The sequence below is a fragment of the Notolepis coatsorum genome (assembly GCF_963971535.1).
Source record: "Notolepis coatsorum genome assembly, chromosome: 14".
Taxonomy (NCBI): Eukaryota; Metazoa; Chordata; class Actinopteri; order Aulopiformes; family Paralepididae; genus Notolepis; species Notolepis coatsorum.
In genome coordinates this window covers 2266983-2290092 of record NC_140178.1, presented here as the reverse complement: position 1 = coordinate 2290092, position 23110 = coordinate 2266983, and the positions used below count along the sequence as shown (strand labels likewise).

General features: G+C 44.8%; 2 protein-coding genes across 3 annotated transcripts in view; both read left to right on the top strand.

The window, feature by feature from the left end:
- baiap3 (BAI1 associated protein 3) overlaps positions 1-17627 on the top strand; it is a gene marked incomplete at both ends in the record, with an annotated part of 168250 nt that extends 150623 nt beyond the window's left edge. The window contains one exon of the mRNA XM_084328312.1: positions 17604-17627. Within this exon, the coding sequence (XP_084184438.1) occupies positions 17604-17627 (24 nt within the window). The remainder of the gene's footprint in view (positions 1-17603) is intronic.
- Positions 9648-23110, top strand: part of LOC311240108 (putative G-protein coupled receptor 146) — a 48188-nt gene continuing 34725 nt past the window's right edge. For both annotated transcript variants that reach the window (XM_084328632.1, XM_084328633.1), the window contains exon 1: positions 9648-9838. The gene's annotated coding sequence lies outside the window, so the exon portion shown is untranslated. The remainder of the gene's footprint in view (positions 9839-23110) is intronic.

Sequence of the window (23110 nt, the reverse complement as noted above, 5' to 3'; positions counted from 1 at the left end):
AGAGAGAGAGACAACCTACAGCCTTTGAATCACTGCAAGAGAGAGAGACAACCTGCAGCCTTTGAATCACTGCAGCAAGAGAGAGAGAGACAACCTACAGCCTTTGAATCACTGCAGTAAGAGAGAGAGAGAGACAACCTACAGCCTTTGAATCACTGCAGCAAGAGAGAGAGAGACAACCTACAGCCTTTGAATCACTGCAAGAGAGAGAGAGAGACAACCTACAGCCTTTGAATCACTGCAAGAGAGAGAGAGAGACAACCTACAGCCTTTGAATCACTGCAGCAAGAGAGAGAGAGACAACCTACAGCCTTTGAATCACTGCAAGAGAGAGAGAGAGAGACAACCTACAGCCTTTGAATCACACTGCAGCAAGAGAGAGAGACAACCTACAGCCTTTGAATCACTGCAGAGAGAGAGAGAGAGACAACCTACAGCCTTTGAATCACTGCAGCAAGAGAGAGAGAGACAACCTACAGCCTTTGAATCACTGCAAGAGAGAGAGAGACAACCTACAGCCTTTGAATCACTGCAAGAGAGAGAGAGACAACCTACAGCCTTTGAATCACTGCAAGAGAGAGAGAGAGACAACCTACAGCCTTTGAATCACTGCAAGAGAGAGAGAGACAACCTACAGCCTTTGAATCACTGCAGCAAGAGAGAGAGAGACAACCTACAGCCTTTGAATCACTGCAAGAGAGAGAGAGAGACAACCTACAGCCTTTGAATCACTGCAGCAAGAGAGAGAGAGACAACCTGCAGCCTTTGAATCACTGCAAGAGAGAGAGAGACAACCTACAGCCTTTGAATCACTGCAAGAGAGAGAGAGAGAGACAACCTACAGCCTTTGAATCACTGCAAGAGAGAGAGAGACAACCTGCAGCCTTTGAATCACTGCAAGAGAGAGAGAGACAACCTACAGCCTTTGAATCACTGCAGTAAGAGAGAGAGAGAGACAACCTACAGCCTTTGAATCACTGCAGTAAGAGAGAGAGAGACAACCTACAGCCTTTGAATCACTGCAGTAAGAGAGAGAGAGAGACAACCTACAGCCTTTGAATCACTGCAGCAAGAGAGAGAGAGAGACAACCTACAGCCTTTGAATCACTGCAGTAAGAGAGAGAGAGAGAGACAACCTACAGCCTTTGAATCACTGCAGCAAGAGAGAGAGACAACCTACAGCCTTTGAATCACTGCAAGAGAGAGAGAGAGACAACCTACAGCCTTTGAATCACTGCAAGAGAGAGAGAGACAACCTACAGCCTTTGAATCACTGCAGTAAGAGAGAGACAACCTACAGCCTTTGAATCACTGCAGTAAGAGAGAGAGAGACAACCTACAGCCTTTGAATCACTGCAGCAAGAGAGAGAGACAACCTACAGCCTTTGAATCACTGCAGTAAGAGAGAGAGAGACAACCTACAGCCTTTGAATCACTGCAGCAAGAGAGAGAGACAACCTACAGCCTTTGAATCACTGCAGTAAGAGAGAGAGAGAGACAACCTACAGCCTTTGAATCACTGCAGTAAGAGAGAGAGAGACAACCTACAGCCTTTGAATCACTGCAGTAAGAGAGAGAGAGAGACAACCTACAGCCTTTGAATCACTGCAGCAAGAGAGAGAGACAACCTACAGCCTTTGAATCACTGCAAGAGAGAGAGAGACAACCTACAGCCTTTGAATCACTGCAGTAAGAGAGAGAGAGAACCTACAGCCTTTGAATCACTGCAGTAAGAGAGAGAGAGACAACCTACAGCCTTTGAATCACTGCAGTAAGAGAGAGAGAGACAACCTACAGCCTTTGAATCACTGCAGTAAGAGAGAGAGAGACAACCTCCAGCCTTTGAATCACTGCAGCAAGAGAGAGAGAGACAACCTACAGCCTTTGAATCACTGCAGTAAGAGAGAGAGACAACCTACAGCCTTTGAATCACTGCAGTAAGAGAGAGAGAGACAACCTACAGCCTTTGAATCACTGCAGCAAGAGAGAGAGAGACAACCTACAGCCTTTGAATCACTGCAGTAAGAGAGAGAGAGAGACAACCTACAGCCTTTGAATCACTGCAGCAAGAGAGAGAGAGAGACAACCTACAGCCTTTGAATCACTGCAGTAAGAGAGAGAGAGAGACAACCTACAGCCTTTGAATCACTGCAGCAAGAGAGAGAGAGAGACAACCTACAGCCTTTGAATCACTGCAAGAGAGAGAGAGACAACCTACAGCCTTTGAATCACTGCAAGAGAGAGAGAGAGACAACCTACAGCCTTTGAATCACTGCAAGAGAGAGAGAGACAACCTACAGCCTTTGAATCACTGCAAGAGAGAGAGAGAGACAACCTACAGCCTTTGAATCACTGCAAGAGAGAGAGAGAGACAACCTACAGCCTTTGAATCACTGCAAGAGAGAGAGAGAGACAACCTACAGCCTTTGAATCACTGCAGGAGAGAGAGAGACAACCTACAGCCTTTGAATCACTGCAGCAAGAGAGAGAGAGACAACCTACAGCCTTTGAATCACTGCAGTAAGAGAGAGAGACAAGCTACAGCCTTTGAATCACTGCAGCAAGAGAGAGAGAGACAACCTACAGCCTTTGAATCACTGCAGTAAGAGAGAGAGAGAGACAACCTGCAGCCTTTGAATCACTGCAAGAGAGAGAGAGACAACCTACAGCCTTTGAATCACTGCAAGAGAGAGAGAGAGACAACCTACAGCCTTTGAATCACTGCAGCAAGAGAGAGAGAGACAACCTGCAGCCTTTGAATCACTGCAAGAGAGAGAGAGACAACCTACAGCCTTTGAATCACTGCAAGAGAGAGAGAGAGACAACCTACAGCCTTTGAATCACTGCAGTAAGAGAGAGAGAGAGACAACCTACAGCCTTTGAATCACTGCAAGAGAGAGAGAGACAACCTACAGCCTTTGAATCACTGCAGTAAGAGAGAGAGAGAGACAACCTACAGCCTTTGAATCACTGCAGTAAGAGAGAGAGAGACAACCTACAGCCTTTGAATCACTGCAGTAAGAGAGAGAGAGACAACCTACAGCCTTTGAATCACTGCAGTAAGAGAGAGAGAGAGACAACCTACAGCCTTTGAATCACTGCAGTAAGAGAGAGAGAGACAACCTACAGCCTTTGAATCACTGCAAGAGAGAGAGAGAGACAACCTGCAGCCTTTGAATCACTGCAGCAAGAGAGAGAGAGACAACCTACAGCCTTTGAATCACTGCAGTAAGAGAGAGAGAGAGACAACCTACAGCCTTTGAATCACTGCAGCAAGAGAGAGAGACAACCTACAGCCTTTGAATCACTGCAGTAAGAGAGAGAGAGAGACAACCTACAGCCTTTGAATCACTGCAGTAAGAGAGAGAGAGAGACAACCTGCAGCCTTTGAATCACTGCAGCAAGAGAGAGAGAGACAACCTACAGCCTTTGAATCACTGCAGTAAGAGAGAGAGAGACAACCTACAGCCTTTGAATCACTGCAGTAAGAGAGAGAGAGAGAGACAACCTGCAGCCTTTGAATCACTGCAGTAAGAGAGAGAGAGAGACAACCTGCAGCCTTTGAATCACTGCAGCAAGAGAGAGAGACAACCTACAGCCTTTGAATCACTGCAGTAAGAGAGAGAGAGAGACAACCTACAGCCTTTGAATCACTGCAGTAAGAGAGAGAGAGAGACAACCTGCAGCCTTTGAATCACTGCAGCAAGAGAGAGAGAGACAACCTGCAGCCTTTGAATCACTGCAGTAAGAGAGAGAGAGACAACCTACAGCCTTTGAATCACTGCAGTAAGAGAGAGAGACAACCTACAGCCTTTGAATCACTGCAAGAGAGAGAGAGACAACCTACAGCCTTTGAATCACTGCAGTAAGAGAGAGAGACAACCTACAGCCTTTGAATCACTGCAGTAAGAGAGAGAGACAACCTACAGCCTTTGAATCACTGCAGTAAGAGAGAGAGAGAGACAACCTACAGCCTTTGAATCACTGCAGTAAGAGAGAGAGAGACAACCTACAGCCTTTGAATCACTGCAGTAAGAGAGAGAGAGACAACCTACAGCCTTTGAATCACTGCAGTAAGAGAGAGAGAGACAACCTACAGCCTTTGAATCACTGCAGTAAGAGAGAGAGACAACCTACAGCCTTTGAATCACTGCAGTAAGAGAGAGAGAGAGAGACAACCTACAGCCTTTGAATCACTGCAGTAAGAGAGAGAGAGAGACAACCTACAGCCTTTGAATCACTGCAGTAAGAGAGAGAGAGACAACCTCCAGCCTTTGAATCACTGCAGCAAGAGAGAGAGAGACAACCTACAGCCTTTGAATCACTGCAGTAAGAGAGAGAGAGACAACCTCCAGCCTTTGAATCACTGCAGCAAGAGAGAGAGAGAGACAACCTACAGCCTTTGAATCACTGCAGTAAGAGAGAGAGAGACAACCTACAGCCTTTGAATCACTGCAGTAAGAGAGAGAGAGAGAGACAACCTACAGCCTTTGAATCACTGCAGCAAGAGAGAGAGACAACCTACAGCCTTTGAATCACTGCAAGAGAGAGAGAGACAACCTACAGCCTTTGAATCACTGCAGTAAGAGAGAGAGACAACCTACAGCCTTTGAATCACTGCAGTAAGAGAGAGAGAGACAACCTACAGCCTTTGAATCACTGCAAGAGAGAGAGAGAGAGACAACCTACAGCCTTTGAATCACTGCAGTAAGAGAGAGAGAGACAACCTGCAGCCTTTGAATCACTGCAGCAAGAGAGAGAGAGAGACAACCTGCAGCCTTTGAATCACTGCAGCAAGAGAGAGAGAGAGACAACCTACAGCCTTTGAATCACTGCAGTAAGAGAGAGAGAGACAACCTACAGCCTTTGAATCACTGCAGTAAGAGAGAGAGAGAGACAACCTACAGCCTTTGAATCACTGCAGTAAGAGAGAGAGAGACAACCTACAGCCTTTGAATCACTGCAGTAAGAGAGAGAGAGAGACAACCTACAGCCTTTGAATCACTGCAGTAAGAGAGAGAGAGAGACAACCTACAGCCTTTGAATCACTGCAGTAAGAGAGAGAGAGACAACCTACAGCCTTTGAATCACTGCAGCAAGAGAGAGAGAGACAACCTACAGCCTTTGAATCACTGCAGTAAGAGAGAGAGAGAGACAACCTACAGCCTTTGAATCACTGCAGCAAGAGAGAGAGAGAGACAACCTACAGCCTTTGAATCACTGCAGCAAGAGAGAGAGAGAGACAACCTACAGCCTTTGAATCACTGCAGCAAGAGAGAGAGAGAGACAACCTACAGCCTTTGAATCACTGCAAGAGAGAGAGAGACAACCTACAGCCTTTGAATCACTGCAAGAGAGAGAGAGAGACAACCTACAGCCTTTGAATCACTGCAGTAAGAGAGAGAGAGAGACAACCTGCAGCCTTTGAATCACTGCAGCAAGAGAGAGAGAGACAACCTGCAGCCTTTGAATCACTGCAGTAAGAGAGAGAGACAACCTACAGCCTTTGAATCACTGCAAGAGAGAGAGAGACAACCTACAGCCTTTGAATCACTGCAGTAAGAGAGAGAGACAACCTACAGCCTTTGAATCACTGCAGTAAGAGAGAGAGAGAGACAACCTACAGCCTTTGAATCACTGCAGTAAGAGAGAGAGAGAGACAACCTACAGCCTTTGAATCACTGCAGTAAGAGAGAGAGAGACAACCTACAGCCTTTGAATCACTGCAGTAAGAGAGAGAGAGACAACCTACAGCCTTTGAATCACTGCAGTAAGAGAGAGAGAGAGACAACCTACAGCCTTTGAATCACTGCAAGAGAGAGAGAGAGAGACAACCTACAGCCTTTGAATCACTGCAGCAAGAGAGAGAGACAACCTACAGCCTTTGAATCACTGCAAGAGAGAGAGAGACAACCTACAGCCTTTGAATCACTGCAGTAAGAGAGAGAGAGAGACAACCTACAGCCTTTGAATCACTGCAGTAAGAGAGAGAGACAACCTACAGCCTTTGAATCACTGCAAGAGAGAGAGAGAGAGACAACCTACAGCCTTTGAATCACTGCAGTAAGAGAGAGAGAGACAACCTGCAGCCTTTGAATCACTGCAGTAAGAGAGAGAGAGACAACCTACAGCCTTTGAATCACTGCAAGAGAGAGAGAGACAACCTACAGCCTTTGAATCACTGCAGTAAGAGAGAGAGAGAGACAACCTACAGCCTTTGAATCACTGCAGTAAGAGAGAGAGAGAGACAACCTACAGCCTTTGAATCACTGCAGTAAGAGAGAGAGAGAGACAACCTACAGCCTTTGAATCACTGCAGTAAGAGAGAGAGAGACAACCTACAGCCTTTGAATCACTGCAGTAAGAGAGAGAGAGAGACAACCTACAGCCTTTGAATCACTGCAGTAAGAGAGAGAGAGAGACAACCTACAGCCTTTGAATCACTGCAGTAAGAGAGAGAGAGAGACAACCTACAGCCTTTGAATCACTGCAGTAAGAGAGAGAGAGAGAGACAACCTACAGCCTTTGAATCACTGCAGCAAGAGAGAGAGAGACAACCTACAGCCTTTGAATCACTGCAGTAAGAGAGAGAGACAACCTACAGCCTTTGAATCACTGCAGTAAGAGAGAGAGAGACAACCTACAGCCTTTGAATCACTGCAGCAAGAGAGAGAGAGACAACCTACAGCCTTTGAATCACTGCAGTAAGAGAGAGAGAGAGACAACCTACAGCCTTTGAATCACTGCAGCAAGAGAGAGAGAGAGACAACCTACAGCCTTTGAATCACTGCAGCAAGAGAGAGAGAGACAACCTACAGCCTTTGAATCACTGCAGCAAGAGAGAGAGAGAGACAACCTACAGCCTTTGAATCACTGCAGCAAGAGAGAGAGAGAGACAACCTGCAGCCTTTGAATCACTGCAGTAAGAGAGAGAGAGACAACCTACAGCCTTTGAATCACTGCAAGAGAGAGAGAGACAACCTACAGCCTTTGAATCACTGCAAGAGAGAGAGAGAGACAACCTACAGCCTTTGAATCACTGCAGTAAGAGAGAGAGAGACAACCTACAGCCTTTGAATCACTGCAAGAGAGAGAGAGACAACCTACAGCCTTTGAATCACTGCAAGAGAGAGAGAGAGACAACCTACAGCCTTTGAATCACTGCAGTAAGAGAGAGAGAGACAACCTACAGCCTTTGAATCACTGCAGCAAGAGAGAGAGAGAGACAACCTACAGCCTTTGAATCACTGCAGCAAGAGAGAGAGAGAGACAACCTACAGCCTTTGAATCACTGCAGCAAGAGAGAGAGAGAGACAACCTACAGCCTTTGAATCACTGCAGCAAGAGAGAGAGAGAGACAACCTACAGCCTTTGAATCACTGCAGTAAGAGAGAGAGAGAGACAACCTACAGCCTTTGAATCACTGCAGTAAGAGAGAGAGAGACAACCTACAGCCTTTGAATCACTGCAGTAAGAGAGAGAGAGAGACAACCTACAGCCTTTGAATCACTGCAGCAAGAGAGAGAGAGAGACAACCTACAGCCTTTGAATCACTGCAGCAAGAGAGAGAGAGAGACAACCTGCAGCCTTTGAATCACTGCAGTAAGAGAGAGAGAGACAACCTACAGCCTTTGAATCACTGCAGTAAGAGAGAGAGAGACAACCTACAGCCTTTGAATCACTGCAGTAAGAGAGAGAGAGACAACCTACAGCCTTTGAATCACTGCAGTAAGAGAGAGAGAGACAACCTGCAGCCTTTGAATCACTGCAGCAAGAGAGAGAGAGACAACCTACAGCCTTTGAATCACTGCAGCAAGAGAGAGAGAGACAACCTACAGCCTTTGAATCACTGCAAGAGAGAGAGAGAGAGACAACCTACAGCCTTTGAATCACTGCAGTAAGAGAGAGAGACAACCTACAGCCTTTGAATCACTGCAAGAGAGAGAGAGACAACCTACAGCCTTTGAATCACTGCAGTAAGAGAGAGAGAGACAACCTACAGCCTTTGAATCACTGCAAGAGAGAGAGAGACAACCTGCAGCCTTTGAATCACTGCAGTAAGAGAGAGAGACAACCTACAGCCTTTGAATCACTGCAGTAAGAGAGAGAGAGAGACAACCTACAGCCTTTGAATCACTGCAGTAAGAGAGAGAGAGACAACCTACAGCCTTTGAATCACTGCAGCAAGAGAGAGAGAGACAACCTACAGCCTTTGAATCACTGCAAGAGATTCACATATACATTCACACTGTACATATATTCTCTCACCACCGTATGTATATTTCTCTCCCTCCCACCCACCCCCTCCTAATGTACAGTCTCCTCCCCATCATATGTATATACTCTCTGTCAGGATCTATGGGTAACAGTACTGTATATTTGCATATCGTATATGTCACAAATGTAACAGTACTATATATACCTGTATGTTATGTATGTCCCTATGCCAGTATGTTGTCCATAAATGTCACGATGAATTGAAAATGGGGGACCCTGATGTAAACAAGATGAAAGTCTTTCTCTGGTCTGCATCCCCTTAACAATTGTGTGTATTGAGCCGTACTGTGTTGTACCCATTCTGCAATCTGTTAAATAAAGTTTTCATTCATTCATTCATTCATTCATTCATTCATTCAACCACACCCTTTGAATCGCTACAAGAGAGGCAACCTATACATGTCACTTTATAAAAATAGAAAGTCACTTTAAAGGAAGGAGGTACTAATAGTTTAGTTTAGACACATTAAGAGTTACAATTGTAAATTGTATATAGTATAGTAGTGTATATAGGAACCAGTTTCTCAGGAACTCAGCATGTCTCTTTTTTTTTACCATGCCTATCTTGTGTCTTACCTATTTTAATTTGTCTATGTTTATTTTTTTCCCTGTGCCTATTTTATTATTGTACTTTGCACAATCAAAGCGGGCATGACCACCCGCATTTCACTGTATGCCCTGGGCCCCTGGTATGTAGTATGTGACAAATAAACCTCTTGATTCTTGATTCTACACCCTTTGAATCGCTGCAAGAAGAAGCATATGAATTGAAAATGGGGGACCCTGATGTAAACAAGACGAACGTCTTTCTCTGGTCTGCATCTCCTTAACAATTGTGTGTATTGAGCCGTATTGTATTGTACCCATTCTGAAATCTGTTAAATAAAGTTTTCATTCATTCATTCATTCATTCATTCATTCATTCATTCATTCATTCATTCATTCATTCATTCATTCATTGTTCTACAGTTGAAGTGAATCTGTTAGAGTTAGAGTACCCTCCTCCCACCACCACCACTAACCCCACCACCAACCAATGGGAAGGCCGGGAACCACACGGGCCCCACAGTGTGTGGGGGGGGGTCACGTCACGTGTGCACACAGTGTGTGTGTGTGGGGGGGGGGCTGGTCACGTGTGCACACAGTGTGGGTTCAGCTCCAGTCGGTCCGTCCTCCTCCCGCAGAACAAGAGGCGGCGTCCAGAGAGAGAGAGAGAGAGGGGGAGAGAGAGAGAGAGAGAGAGAGAGAGAGAGAGAGAGAGAGAGAGAGAGAGAGAGAGAGAGAAGAGAGAGAGAGAGAGAGAGAGAGAGAGAGAGAGAGAGAGAGAGAGAGAGAGAGAGAGAGAGAGAGAGAGAGAATAAAGTGGAGGATCATCATAGTAACACTTTCTCACCGTCTCACCGGGTTTGTTTCGTTGTTGCATCAAAACAACGTCAACAAATCATGTAAACAAACGGGGGTAAAAATGTCCGTGGAGACAATAACAACAAAGCTGAGGATGCCTCCCTCCGTAGAGCTGCTGGTCGCATCGCGGTGCAAACTCTGACTTTTTCCTCCTCTGGTGAGTTTTTCAAACCTATACTATTACTACTAGTTTTGCCTTCAGTTCGTTCCCCTGCTTTTTGATATTTATTATATATCGTGTTATTCTTCTGTACAGTAGGTGTCGGTGCAGGAGATCATATGTTGCACCGTACAGTATAAAGTGTGTGTTTAATAAAGTACAGTAACCTGCGTCTGTGTGGAAATAAGGTGAACGTTGTAATAATAATACTGTCTGACAGCTATCTCTGCTCTGATCTCTACTACAGTCGAGTTTCAAGTTTCTTTATTAGTTCTGTCGGATACAGAAATACAGAATACTTTTGCATGAAAAATGCTTCTTTTCTGTTTTGCTCCTGAGACAGTGTGCTATAGGTAAAATAACAAGATAGTGTGAAATACTGTATAATAATAACATATAAGTATAAAATAGAAAAGGCAAGTACATAAACATAAGTGTAAACGAAACAAAAAATTTCAATATACACAGTATATGTACAGTAGTCTATACCATGCAGATACAGTACAGTGTAGACATGGTGAGGTATAGCTTATAGCTTGTGGTGCTGGGACAGTGACTGAGGGATGGGAGTTATTATTATTATTTCATCCTGGTTGTTGATTTATTATTATAGCTGCATGTATTTTTATTATGCATGTGGAAGAACAAACTCCTGGAAGATGTTTCTCGTTCTCCACTCTAGTCTATTTTCCTTTTTGTCACAGGAGGTGGTGTGTTGAAAACTGATAGCTGCAGATTAGAGCCACTATAATATAAGCCTCAGCCTGCAAGTCCTGTGCCAACTATTTGGATAAATAACAGCCTACTACGTCACACAACACGTCCCATTTAGAACCCACAGGGGATTTTTTTTAATAGCATATCCATTGATTAACTAAAATGGTTGGCTACATAGATTTAGTCAACAACAACAAAAATTATAATAATAATAACAACATAAAATGTAATCAAAGGAATATGAGCTATCCGCACCGCCCCAACTCTGGACTCATTCAAAAACCTGCTCAAAACCCACCTCTTCAACTTGGCCGTTAACCCCTAATTTCTCACTTCATATGTATATGTTGTGTCTGTCCACTATGTTTGTTACTTTTGTTATTGGGTCTTTTGAAAGGCGCTATATAAAATGAAGATATTATTATTATTATTGTCTTTATAGAATCCTTGGCCATCAGTAACTTGTTACAGTGAGTCTAGATACAGCTCTGTGCTACTGAATCTGTCAGAGATCCTATGATGATATAAAACTGCTTGGAACCCAAATCAGTGACGAAATCCATGTTGCTATATAAAGTAGACATAATAATATTGTTATGCTAGTTGTCAGGGTGGTAGTTAACCAGTAATAGGTCAGGTAGTTCCATGATCTGTACATCCACCTGACACGTTTCACTTCAATCAATCAATCAATCAATCAATGAGTCAATCAATCATCATTTCGAGATTAATCTTGTTCCTGTTTGACAGGTATAGCGTCACTGGGTTATTGTCTCCCAACAGCTCGGTCAATCAAATAGCTCAGCTCTTGAGATTCAGGTTTTGTTTTGTGCTTGTTGTGGTCGACTCCCCTCCTCATGTGACCGAAAGGGAAGCGGGCGTGAGTGGCTTACTGGCTGTAAGCCTGCTTTCTGCTGACCGCTGAACTCTGACTTTTGTTCCCGTACTGCAAACGTTGTGTCACCAGGGAGCCAGTGAGCCCCCCCCCACTGTGACCACCTGTCCTTCAGCCCAAAGTCTGTCGCTTTGGGAGTCACTATGACCATCAGCCCAAAGCTTGGCAAGACTTCTTGAAATACGTTTATTTGATTTTTTTTATCTAGGGTTCTCTCTTCTGATTGGATGAAGTGAGAAGGGATACCAGATAATGTATTTGTGTTTACTGCAGAGTGGAGGGACTGGGAGACCCATGTTACTGACCAGACACTCTATATCAGTGATGACTGTTTACTGCAGAGTGGAGGGACTGAGAGACCCATGTTACTGACCAGACACTCTATATCAGTGATGACTGTTTACTGCAGAGTGGAGGGACTGAGAGACCCATGTTACTGACCAGACACTCTATATCAGTGATGACTGTTTACTGCAGAGTGGAGGGACTGAGAGACCCATGTTACTGACCAGACACTCTATATCAGTGATGACTGTTTACTGCAGAGTGGAGGGACTGAGAGACCCATGTTACTGACCAGACACTCTATATCAGTGATGACTGTTTACTGCAGAGTGGAGGGACTGAGAGACCCATGTTACTGACCAGACACTCTATATCAGTGATGACTGTTTACTGCAGAGTGGAGGGACTGGGAGACCCATGTTACTGACCAGACACTCTATATCAGTGATGGCTGTTTACTGCAGAGTGGAGGGACTGGGAGACCCATGTTACTGACCAGACACTATATCAGTGATGGCTGTTTACTGCAGAGTGGAGGGACTGAGAGACCCATGTTACTGACCAGACACTCTATATCAGTGATGGCTGTTTACTGCAGAGTGGAGGGACTGGGAGACCCATGTTACTGACCAGACACTCTATATCAGTGATGACTGTTTACTGCAGAGTGGAGGGACTGGGAGACCCATGTTACTGACCAGACACTCTATATCAGTGATGTCTGTTTACTGCAGAGTGGAGGGACTGAGAGACCCATGTTACTGACCAGACACTCTATATCAGTGATGACTGTTTACTGCAGAGTGGAGGGACTGAGAGACCCATGTTACTGACCAGACACTCTATATCAGTGATGGCTGTTTACTGCAGAGTGGAGGGACTGGGAGACCCATGTTACTGACCAGACACTCTATATCAGTGATGACTGTTTACTGCAGAGTGGAGGGACTGGGAGACCCATGTTACTGACCAGACACTCTATATCAGTGATGACTGTTTACTGCAGAGTGGAGGGACTGGGAGACCCATGTTACTGACCAGACACTCTATATCAGTGATGACTGTTTACTGCAGAGTGGAGGGACTGGGAGACCCATGTTACTGACCAGACACTCTATATCAGTGATGGCTGTTTACTGCAGAGTGGAGGGACTGAGAGACCCATGTTACTGACCAGACACTCTATATCAGTGATGACTGTTTACTGCAGAGTGGAGGGACTGGGAGACCCATGTTACTGACCAGACACTCTATATCAGTGATGGCTGTTTACTGCAGAGTGGAGGGACTGAGAGACCCATGTTACTGACCAGACACTATATCAGTGATGACTGTTTACTGCAGAGTGGAGGGACTGGGAGACCCATGTTACTGACCAGACACTCTGTATCAGTGATGGCTGTTTACTGCAGAGTGGAGGGACTGGGAGACCCATGTTACTGACCAGATACTCTATATCAGTGATGACTGTTTACTACAGAGTGGAGGGACTGGGAGACCCATGTTACTGACCAGACACTCTATATCAGTGATGACTGTTTACTGCAGAGTGGAGGGACTGGGAGACCCATGTTACTGACCAGACACTCTGTATCAGTGATGGCTGTTTACTGCAGAGTGGAGGGACTGGGAGACCCATGTTACTGACCAGACACTATATCAGTGATGTCTGTTTACTGCAGAGCAGGAGGGACTGGGAGACCCATGTTACTGACCAGACACTATATCAGTGATGGCTGTTTACCGCAGAGTGGAGGGACTGAGAGACCCATGTTACTGACCAGACACTCTATATCAGTGATGACTGTTTACTGCAGAGCGGAGGGACTGGGAGACCCATGTTACTGACCAGACACTCTATATCAGTGATGGCTGTTTACTGCAGAGTGGAGGGACTGGGAGACCCATGTTACTGACCAGACACTCTATATCAGTGATGACTGTTTACTGCAGAGCGGAGGGACTGGGAGACCCATGTTACTGACCAGACACTCTATATCAGTGATGGCTGTTGCTGTTTACTGCAGAGTGGAGGGACTGGGAGACCCATGTTACTGACCAGACACTCTATATCAGTGATGGCTGTTTACTGTAGAGTGGAGGGACTGAGAGACCCATGTTACTGACCAGACACTCTATATTAGTGATGGCTGTTTACTGCAGAGTGGAGGGACTGGGAGACCCATGTTACTGACCAGACACTCTATATCAGTGATGGCTGTTTACTGTAGAGTGGAGGGACTGGGAGACCCATGTTACTGACCAGACACTCTATATCAGTGATGGCTGTTTACTGCAGAGCAGGAGGGACTGGGAGACCCATGTTACTGACCAGACACTCTGTATCAGTGATGGCTGTTTACTGCAGAGTGGAGGGACAGAGACCCATGTTACTGACCAGACACTATATCAGTGATGACTGTTTACTGCAGAGTGGAGGGACTGGGAGACCCATGTTACTGACCACACACTCTGTATCAGTGATGACTGTTTACTGCAGAGTGGAGGGACAGAGACCCATGTTACTGACCAGACACTATATCAGTGATGACTGTTTACTGCAGAGTGGAGGGACTGCGAGACCCATGTTACTGACCAGACACTCTATATCAGTGATGGCTGTTTACTGCAGAGTGGAGGGACTGGGAGACCCAGTGTTTCCCCTACCATTGCCTTGGCGGGCGGCCATTATAATAAAAAAAAGAATTATAATAAAAAAAAAGTACTTATTTTTTTAATATATATATTTTTTTTGCTTTAATCACAGTAACGTTGGAGAGCTAGCTAAATTATACATAAATCGGTTTTCATATAAATCAATCTTCACTAAGACTTTAAAACGGTGGTGCGGCTCGGTCTACGGAGACGCAGAAAAAAACTACCAAATCCACTCCGAGACAATTCCGAGACTGACTAATGTGTGTGTATGTGTGTGTGTGTGCGCGCGTGCCCGTCCCAACTCTGGTCTTTGGAAAGTTTGATAGTATTTACTGAGGATGGCCAGATAATGTTGATATTTAAACTTACAAAATAATTATACAGAGAGAAGCTTCAGCAAGTACAGAACGCTGCTGACCGACGAGAGAGAATCCCTCACTGAGGAAAACACAAAGGCCTTAAACCATCATGTATCACAACGGTGATGTCAGCCAGAGACGGGGAGAAGCATGAACCTTTAAAGGACATCTCTTTGAAATAAAGGGTCGATTCTCCTATTTACTGACCGCGAGCAGAGTCAAACAGCCTATCACCATAATCACATAAAAGCTTATATATCCGTGAAAAAGGGTCTGATTATCCTAATACTGATAACATAGATTCCTTACCTGAGATCAGATGGTATCCAAATGGATTATTCCAATTCCTGATTGCCATTCGAAAAAATCGCTCATTTGATTGATCCATCGTGTATACAGTAAAACACATATTCCCCGCGGCTCCGAGGCTCCAGAGTGAACTCTGGTAGACCCCGGTTACATGAGTGAGAAGTAAAATGTGAAGTGCAGGTTTTTTTTCCCTCATTCATTTTCATTGAGTCCAATCCAAAAGGGTGATTTACCATCTGGGAGACGATAGGGGGCGCTTTTTTCACATCTGAGCGCCTGGGGTGACTGGATCTCCAACGGTAGACTCGCTTGATGCAATATGATTTCAGATCGCTAATAAAAAAAAAACGAATAAAACGAATATTCTCGTGATGGGCCTTCAACCCGGGGGGTAATAACCAGAGAAAAGCCGTGAGTGGCATTCAAAGTGTTAAAGTTCGTTAAAAACATAATTTTGTATTGTGTTCTTGGTTAAATCCAAAGGAAAAAATATAAAATCAGAGAAATCCGAAAACGGGAAAATTTAAAACCAAGAAATCCGAAAACAGGAAAAGATAAAAACAGATTTCATAGGGCCCTAGTTAAGGTGAGTTAATAAATTCACTCTGAAAATCTGCTCCGCTCTGATAAACTGACTCTTCGGTCAGAGCGTCCGGTGAGCACTCTGAATTTCCGAACAACTTGAGTGCGCTCGCTCTGACACTGGTTGTAAATAGTTATGAGTGTTGTATGTGCCTCCCTCAGTGTTTCCCATTAATTACCTAGACTGATACATTGCCAATAGGGATGTATAAGTAGTATTGGCAGTGGTAGTAGTCGTAATAATAATCCAGTATATTTTTATATTTTCTAAAAAATAAACCGGTTTGTAACTGCAGGAGTGTCATAGTGTAATTCCAGTTAGCTGCAGTGTGATGTCATAGTAGAACCGGTTAGAACAGGCTAGAACGCTCTGGAACATTGTGATGTCATAGCGGTGATGTCATAGTAGACCCGGCCATAGTGTATAAATAGGGAGACACTATAAGGTTCGTTCCTTCACTTCTCCACGACCCTCAGACAAGCCACATCGACACCACAGCTCTTAACTGTCCTCTCATATTGCATGCAGTCACCAAGGTATGTTTGGGGCCGTAACACAGGTAACCACTTTTGCTTCATTTCTTTGATGGCTCAAATGTCTGCTCCAGTCTAGTCGATTTTGTGTTTTGAGCACAAAGTTCATCATAGATCTGGCCTCTTTATTTTGCTCTCAAAGTGCACCGGATTGATGCATTTAACTTTAAAATGTACAAAAAATAAACAATTCCGGGGGAGCATGCCCCCAGACCCCCCTAGAGCAGTGCTTCCCAATCCTCTCCTCGGAGCACCCCAGCCGGTCCATGTATTTGTTAAGTTCCACCACCAGCACACCTGATTCAACTAATAAAGGGCTTGTTAAGTTGAATCAGGTGTGCTGGTGGTGGAATTTAACAAATACATGGAACGGCTGGGGCGTCTCGAGGAGAGGCTGAGGGTCCGAGGTCCACCCACCAGTCTCACAACATCCTGTGGGAAACACTCTCCTTGTATTGTAAATAGTTCATGTGTGTTGTCACTACTGTATGTATAATTGTAAATAAGTTCATTTATGTGTTGTAAATAAATATTGCAATCGTTTTCATTTCAGCTCAGTGTAGAGAAATGCACCGATACTAACAACCGCCTTACTGCGCGCGTCTATGACGACACTGTTGACACCACGTATCCGTGACACGCGCGCCCCGCGACAACACTAGTCGTTTTGGGGGGCCTACCACCCCCCCTGAAAAAAATCCTAGCGGAAACACTGGAGACCCATGTTACTGACCTGACACTCTATATCAGTAATGGCTGTCAGAAGAAGGTAGAGCTATTTAACATTTTTATTTGTTTAAATACCACTTAGTAGGAGTCTAAGAAAACAAGGATTACACAGAGAGTCTTCCTCTGTGGTTCCTCAGGCAGTGGAAAGAGAACAGAGCGTCTTCTTCTGTGGTTCCTCAGTGGAAAGAGAACAGAGCGTCTTCTTCTGTGGTTCCTCAGTGGAGAGAGAACAGACTGTCTTCTTCTGTGGTTCCTCAGTGGAAAGAGAACACAGTGTCTTCTTCTGTGGTTCCTCAGTGGAAAGAGAACAGACTGTCTTCTTCTGTGGTTCCTCAGTGGAAAGAGAACAGACTGTCTTCTTCTGTGGTTCCTCAGTGGAAAGAGAACAGACTGTCTTCTTCTGTGGTTCCTCAGTGGAAAGAGAACACAGTGTCTTCTTCTGTGGTTCCTCAGTGGAAAGAGAACAGAGCGTCTTCCTCTGTGGTTCCTCAGTGGAAAGAGAACAGACTGTCTTCTTCTGTGGTTCCTCAGTGGATAGAGAACAGACTGTCTTCTTCTGTGGTTCCTCAGTGGAAAGAGAACACAGTGTCTTCTTCTGTGGTTCCTCAGTGGAAAGAGAACACAGTGTCTTCTTCTGTGGTTCCTCAGTGGAAAGAGAACACAGTGTCTTCCTCTGTGGTTCTCTGTCTTGCAGGCAAACCGTCAGCTGGTGGTTTGAACAGGAGGAATGACGTGAATAATGCTCCTCTGCACGTTAAGTCGTTAACCTTCAGTTTATAATGAAACAGGCTTCCATTTAATGTTGTCCCCCGTCAAGCCCCCCCCCCCCCGCTCATTTAACGACACGGTGTGTGGTGTGGACCGAGGTTATTATTGGTTAACTAAACTAAAAACTAAAACTAGGTGTGGGGAAAAAGTGACATATACACAAATAAAAACAAAAAAGAAGAGAAAAAAAGAAATAACTGAAACTATTTTGTGTACTTACAAAACAAACTAAGAAAAAACATGAAATGTCTTTAGATTTAGTCCTTCCTTGTCGATTTATTTAGTTCATTTCTTAGTTACGTTTTGTTAGGAACATGTTCCACTGTTACTGAGACCATTGGACCTATCTCAAACCATGCCCTCTTTTCTTGATCCTCCAATCACAACTGTCGCTTACCTCGGTCCAACTTTGTTTGTCCGAGGTAAGCGACAGTTGTGATTGGAGGATCAAGAAAAGAGGGCAGGGTTTGAGATAGGTCTATTCCAACGCTCAGGCAAATCTGATTCCAACGCTCAGACAAATCTGATTCCAACGTCCAGTTAATCTGATTTCAAAACTCAGATAATCTGATTCCTAGTCTGGAGTAAATAGCGAGACAGAAATATTACATGATTCAAGATGTATTCGCCAAATTTCCCTCGGGATGAATAAAGTATTTCTATTCTATTCTATTCTATTCTATGTAGAGGCTTTCTTGAATTGGCCAATAATGGCTTGAACTGACTCATCTGCCCTGAGTGCTGACCGACGCTCTGCTTGTTTCAGGCGGTCAGAGACTTGATGCTCTGCTTGTTTCAGGCGGTCAGAGACTTGATGCTTGTTTCAGGCGGTCAGAGACTTGTTTCAGGCGGTCAGAGACTTGACCCTCTGCTTGTTTCAGGCGGTCAGAGACTTGATGCTCTGCTTGTTTCAGGCGGTCAGAGACTTGATGCTTGTTTCAGGCGGTCAGAGACTTGTTTCAGGCGGTCAGAGACTTGACCCTCTGCTTGTTTCAGGCGGTCAGAGACTTGTTTCAGGCGGTCAGAGACTTGTTTCAGGCGGTCAGAGACTTGTTTCATGCGGTCAGAGACTTGACCCTCTGCTTGTTTCAGGCGGTCAGAGACTTGTTTCAGGCGGTCAGAGACTTGTTTCAGGCGGTCAGAGACTTGTTTCAGGCGGTCAGAGACTTGTTCCAGGCGGTCAGAGACTTGTTTCATGCGGTCAGAGACTTGACCCTCTGCTTGTTTCAGGCGGTCAGAGACTTGTTTCAGGCGGTCAGAGACTTGTTTCATGCGGTCAGAGACTTGACCCTCTGCTTGTTTCAGGCGGTCAGAGACTTGTTTCAGGCGGTCAGAGACTTGTTTCATGCGGTCAGAGACTTGACCCTCTGCTTGTTTCAGGCGGTCAGAGACTTGACCCTCTGCTTGTTTCAGGCGGTCAGAGACTTGACCCTCTGCTTGTTTCAGGCGGTCAGAGACTTGTGTCTGACATCACACCGAGGGGAGGGAGAGAACCTCCCATTTCAGAGAGAGTTGAAGGACATCCCACGAATTAGAGGCATCAAAGGAAAAGGCTGACTTCCCTGGATCAGAACCAGGGCGGGTCCGAGACCCGACGCTCTGTTCGGTTATCCTGTTGAACGAAGGTGTCGACGGGTTCAGCCTGAAACCATTGGCACTACTGGGAATATATCAAACATACTTACGTCGACTCAGATTCCTGTAGCGTTTGTGAGGGAACCAGAGGACGGAGAGAACAGAGAGCTGAACAGTGGATTGGATTCAAATGTATTGTCGAGTCGAGTCATTTATTTATAAAGCACGTTTAAGAAGAACGCAAGAGCCGACCCAAAGTGCTGTTGTACAATCAAAGCATAAAATGTCATAATATAAAATACAAAAGTACAAAAAAGGCACAGCAGGACAAGACGGTACATTCAGAGAATAGGGCGACAGTAGGCCAACAAGCGGATAGGGGAGCACAGAGTACAGTATAGCACAAAGTACAGTATAGCACACAGTACAGTATAGCACAAAGTACAGTATAGCACACAGTACAGTATAGCACACCGGGGACAGAGGAGCACAAAGTACAGTATAGCACACCGGGGACAGAGGAGCACAAAGTACAGTATAGCACAAAGTACAGTATAGCACAAAGTACAGTATAGCACAAAGTACAGTATAGCACACAGTACAGTATAGCACACCGGGGACAGAGGAGCACAAAGTACAGTATCGCACAAAGTACAGTACAGCACAAAGTACAGTATAGCACACCGGGGACAGAGGAGCACAAAGTACAGTACAGCACAAAGTACAGTATAGCATACAGGGGACAGATGAGCACAAAGTACAGTATAGCACAAAGTACAGTATAGCACAAAGTACAGTATAGCACAAAGTACAGTATAGCACAAAGTACAGTATAGCACAAAGTACAGTATAGCACACAGGGGACAGAGGAGCACAAAGTACAGTATAGCACAAAGTACAGTATAGCATACAGGGGACAGAGGAGCACAAAGTACAGTATAGCACAAAGTACAGTATAGCACAAAGTACAGTATAGCACAAAGTACAGTATAGCACAAAGTACAGTATAGCACAAAGTACAGTATAGCACAAAGTACAGTATAGCACACCGGGGACAGAGGAGCACAAGAAGAGATACAAGAGGGAGGGGGCAGGGTAAAATTGCATGGGAGTGTGTGAGTTAGGGTGTGGGAGAATCAGGCTTTATTGAGGGAGTAAAAGTGGGTTTTTAGTCGGGCCATAAATGTCTCCAGCGAGGGGGCAGATGGGATCCCCAGGGGGGGCTGGTTGTCGGCATGCAGCACAAGTACAGTACAGTACAGTACAACAAAGACAAGTTTGGCATCCAGCCAGAGTGCAAATGTAGCAATAAAAGTACAATAGTAAAGGTATACACAGCATTATTGTACATGCTATCATGCAGAGTTATATGGGTTATATGCAGGTGTATAAGTACTTAGTAGGCATATAGAAGGATTATATGCAGTAAATATATATAAATAAAAAAATATATACACAGTATAAGTATGAGGTAGATAGTTGTGATTATTATTATGATTACAGTGTAGGGTAGGGGTGTAACGGTACACAAAAACCACGGTTCGGTACGTACCTCAGTTTTGAAGTCACGGTTCGGTACGGGTTTTCGGTACAGTGGGGGAAAGTTTGCGTTTATTTATTTGACTTTCCATTTTCCACTCAGGGGTCATGCAGTAACATTGACCGCCAGCAGCAGGGGGCGCTGAACCCCTCTTCATCGCCAGGTCTTTAGTCAATGGATATAGTTTTAGACTGTGACATTTGCGAGTGCTTAAAATATATCTTATATTATATCTATGGGTCTAATAACGCCGTCGACTGTCAGTGAGTTGCTTCCAGTCAACATGCCCAAAACAGATTGTTTTTTCATCCGTACATTTCCGTTTTATACCGTTTTGAATAGAGTATGGTTTGGGTGCTTTTGAGTAATTCCAGGAAAAAGACGAGAAAAAGGCATTTTAGTGTAATCCAGTCATCACGTTGTAATTTTTCGGCTGATTATCTAATCATCCTGAAATCAACGCTAGATTATTATTATTATATCTCGTTGTGCATACATGAAACGGCCCTCGTAGCGGGGCGCTCCCCCCCCCCCCCCCCCCCCCCCCCCCCCCCCACCGCAGTCAATGGTAATAAGCACAAACACCTACACACACATAGCTTTGATTGCGGTAGAAATAAATATCAGATCAATGCAAGGTTTCATATATAGAGTCCTTACCTTGTCTCTGATGTAATGCAAAAAAAATAATCCAATTATCTGATCGCCATTCCAGTTATCCACAGCGATCATGTCCCCGACATTACCGAGCGTTACACACGGACGGGCGGGCGGGGTTAATATTCCATGCCGTCGTTGTAAGCCCCTGGCTCGCCTGAGTATTTAAACCCCGCCCGCACGGCTCAGATCGGCTCATAAAACACACCAGCCCATTTACAATGGGATGCAATAGGGGGGACCCTGATGTAAACAAGACGAAAGTCTTTCTCTGGTCTGCATCCCCTTAACAATTGTATGTATTGAGCCGTACTGTATTGTACCCATTCTGCAATCTGTTAATAAACTTTTCAATCAATCAATCAATCCGCAAGGCAGTAGAGGGCGGTCTGCCAGCTCAGACACATTCACCAGGGTATACAGAGGCTGCAGACATGAATTATGAATGAATTATGAATAGATATAGCGAATAAACGAAATAACGATAATATTCGCATTGGCGGGCAATAATGAGTATACTCGTTTTTGGCAATTATTGTGTTAAGTATGGCTGTCAATGAATATTATATATTCAAATTAATAATCGTTTAAAAAAAATGATATTAGATTGTGGGCGTGGGCCTGAATGCACTGCATGACTGATGGGAGACACGCGACGTCGTTGAGCTGAATAACGTGCGAGTGGTAATAACAACAACAGTTTTATGCAAGCTATGTAAACTACCGCTGGCCTACCTTCTTTTACGCTAACGCTATTTTGGGAGTTCTAGCGTCAAGAATGTAAGTAGCCTACTTTTCTTTTTTAACACTTTATTGTAAATCATCCCTCAGGGGTAAAACGTTATTGAATAGAGAAAGAAGCGTCACGCAGGTCCCTAATGGTTAATACTATTTCCTGTTCCATGCCAAGGAAAGGATATCACTTCATGTTTATCGCACCTTGTTCGGAGGCGCGTTGCTGTGTACGAATGACCGCTCTATATGCCGCAAACTATCATTCATTTGATCTCCTTCTCAATCTAGCACAAATCCTCCTCACGCACCGAGAGAGAGAGGGTGTGTGTGCATGTGTGTGTGTGTGTGTGTGTGTGTGTGTTCACCACACTATGAGGCTATGCTAAATTACTGGTAATCTCTGTGTTGTGCGTGGGCTGAACGAACATCCGTCCCTTTTTGCGCAAGTAATATTTTAGGAAGGGGTGAATTAAATTCTGCACGCAAAAAAAGTTCTGCATGTGCGTTCCGTTGGTGGTTAACGTACCGTTGCATTAGTTCGGTCCAGTACTGAAACGGTTCAGTGCGGATATGTGTACCGTTACACCCCTAGTAGACGGTGAAAGGAGTAGGTTGGTATAAATTGAGTATAGGCAACAGAGTTCAAAGTTCGTACAGTCTGGGTAACAGAGTCTAGGCAATGGAGTCAGAGTTTATATGGTGGGGGGGGGGGGGGGCTGTCATCGTGGCACAGAGTTCAGAGAGATGACTGAGAGAAAGAAGCTGTTCCTGAGTCTGCTTGACCTGGAGGAGCGGAGGTTGACCTGTAGCGCCTCCCGGAGGGGAGGAGGGAAAACAGTCCATTTGCGACTGACGTATTTGCATTTGTGTCAAATGGAGATCAGTTGCATTAAAACAAGACCTTTTCTGTATTTTTCACGCCATCA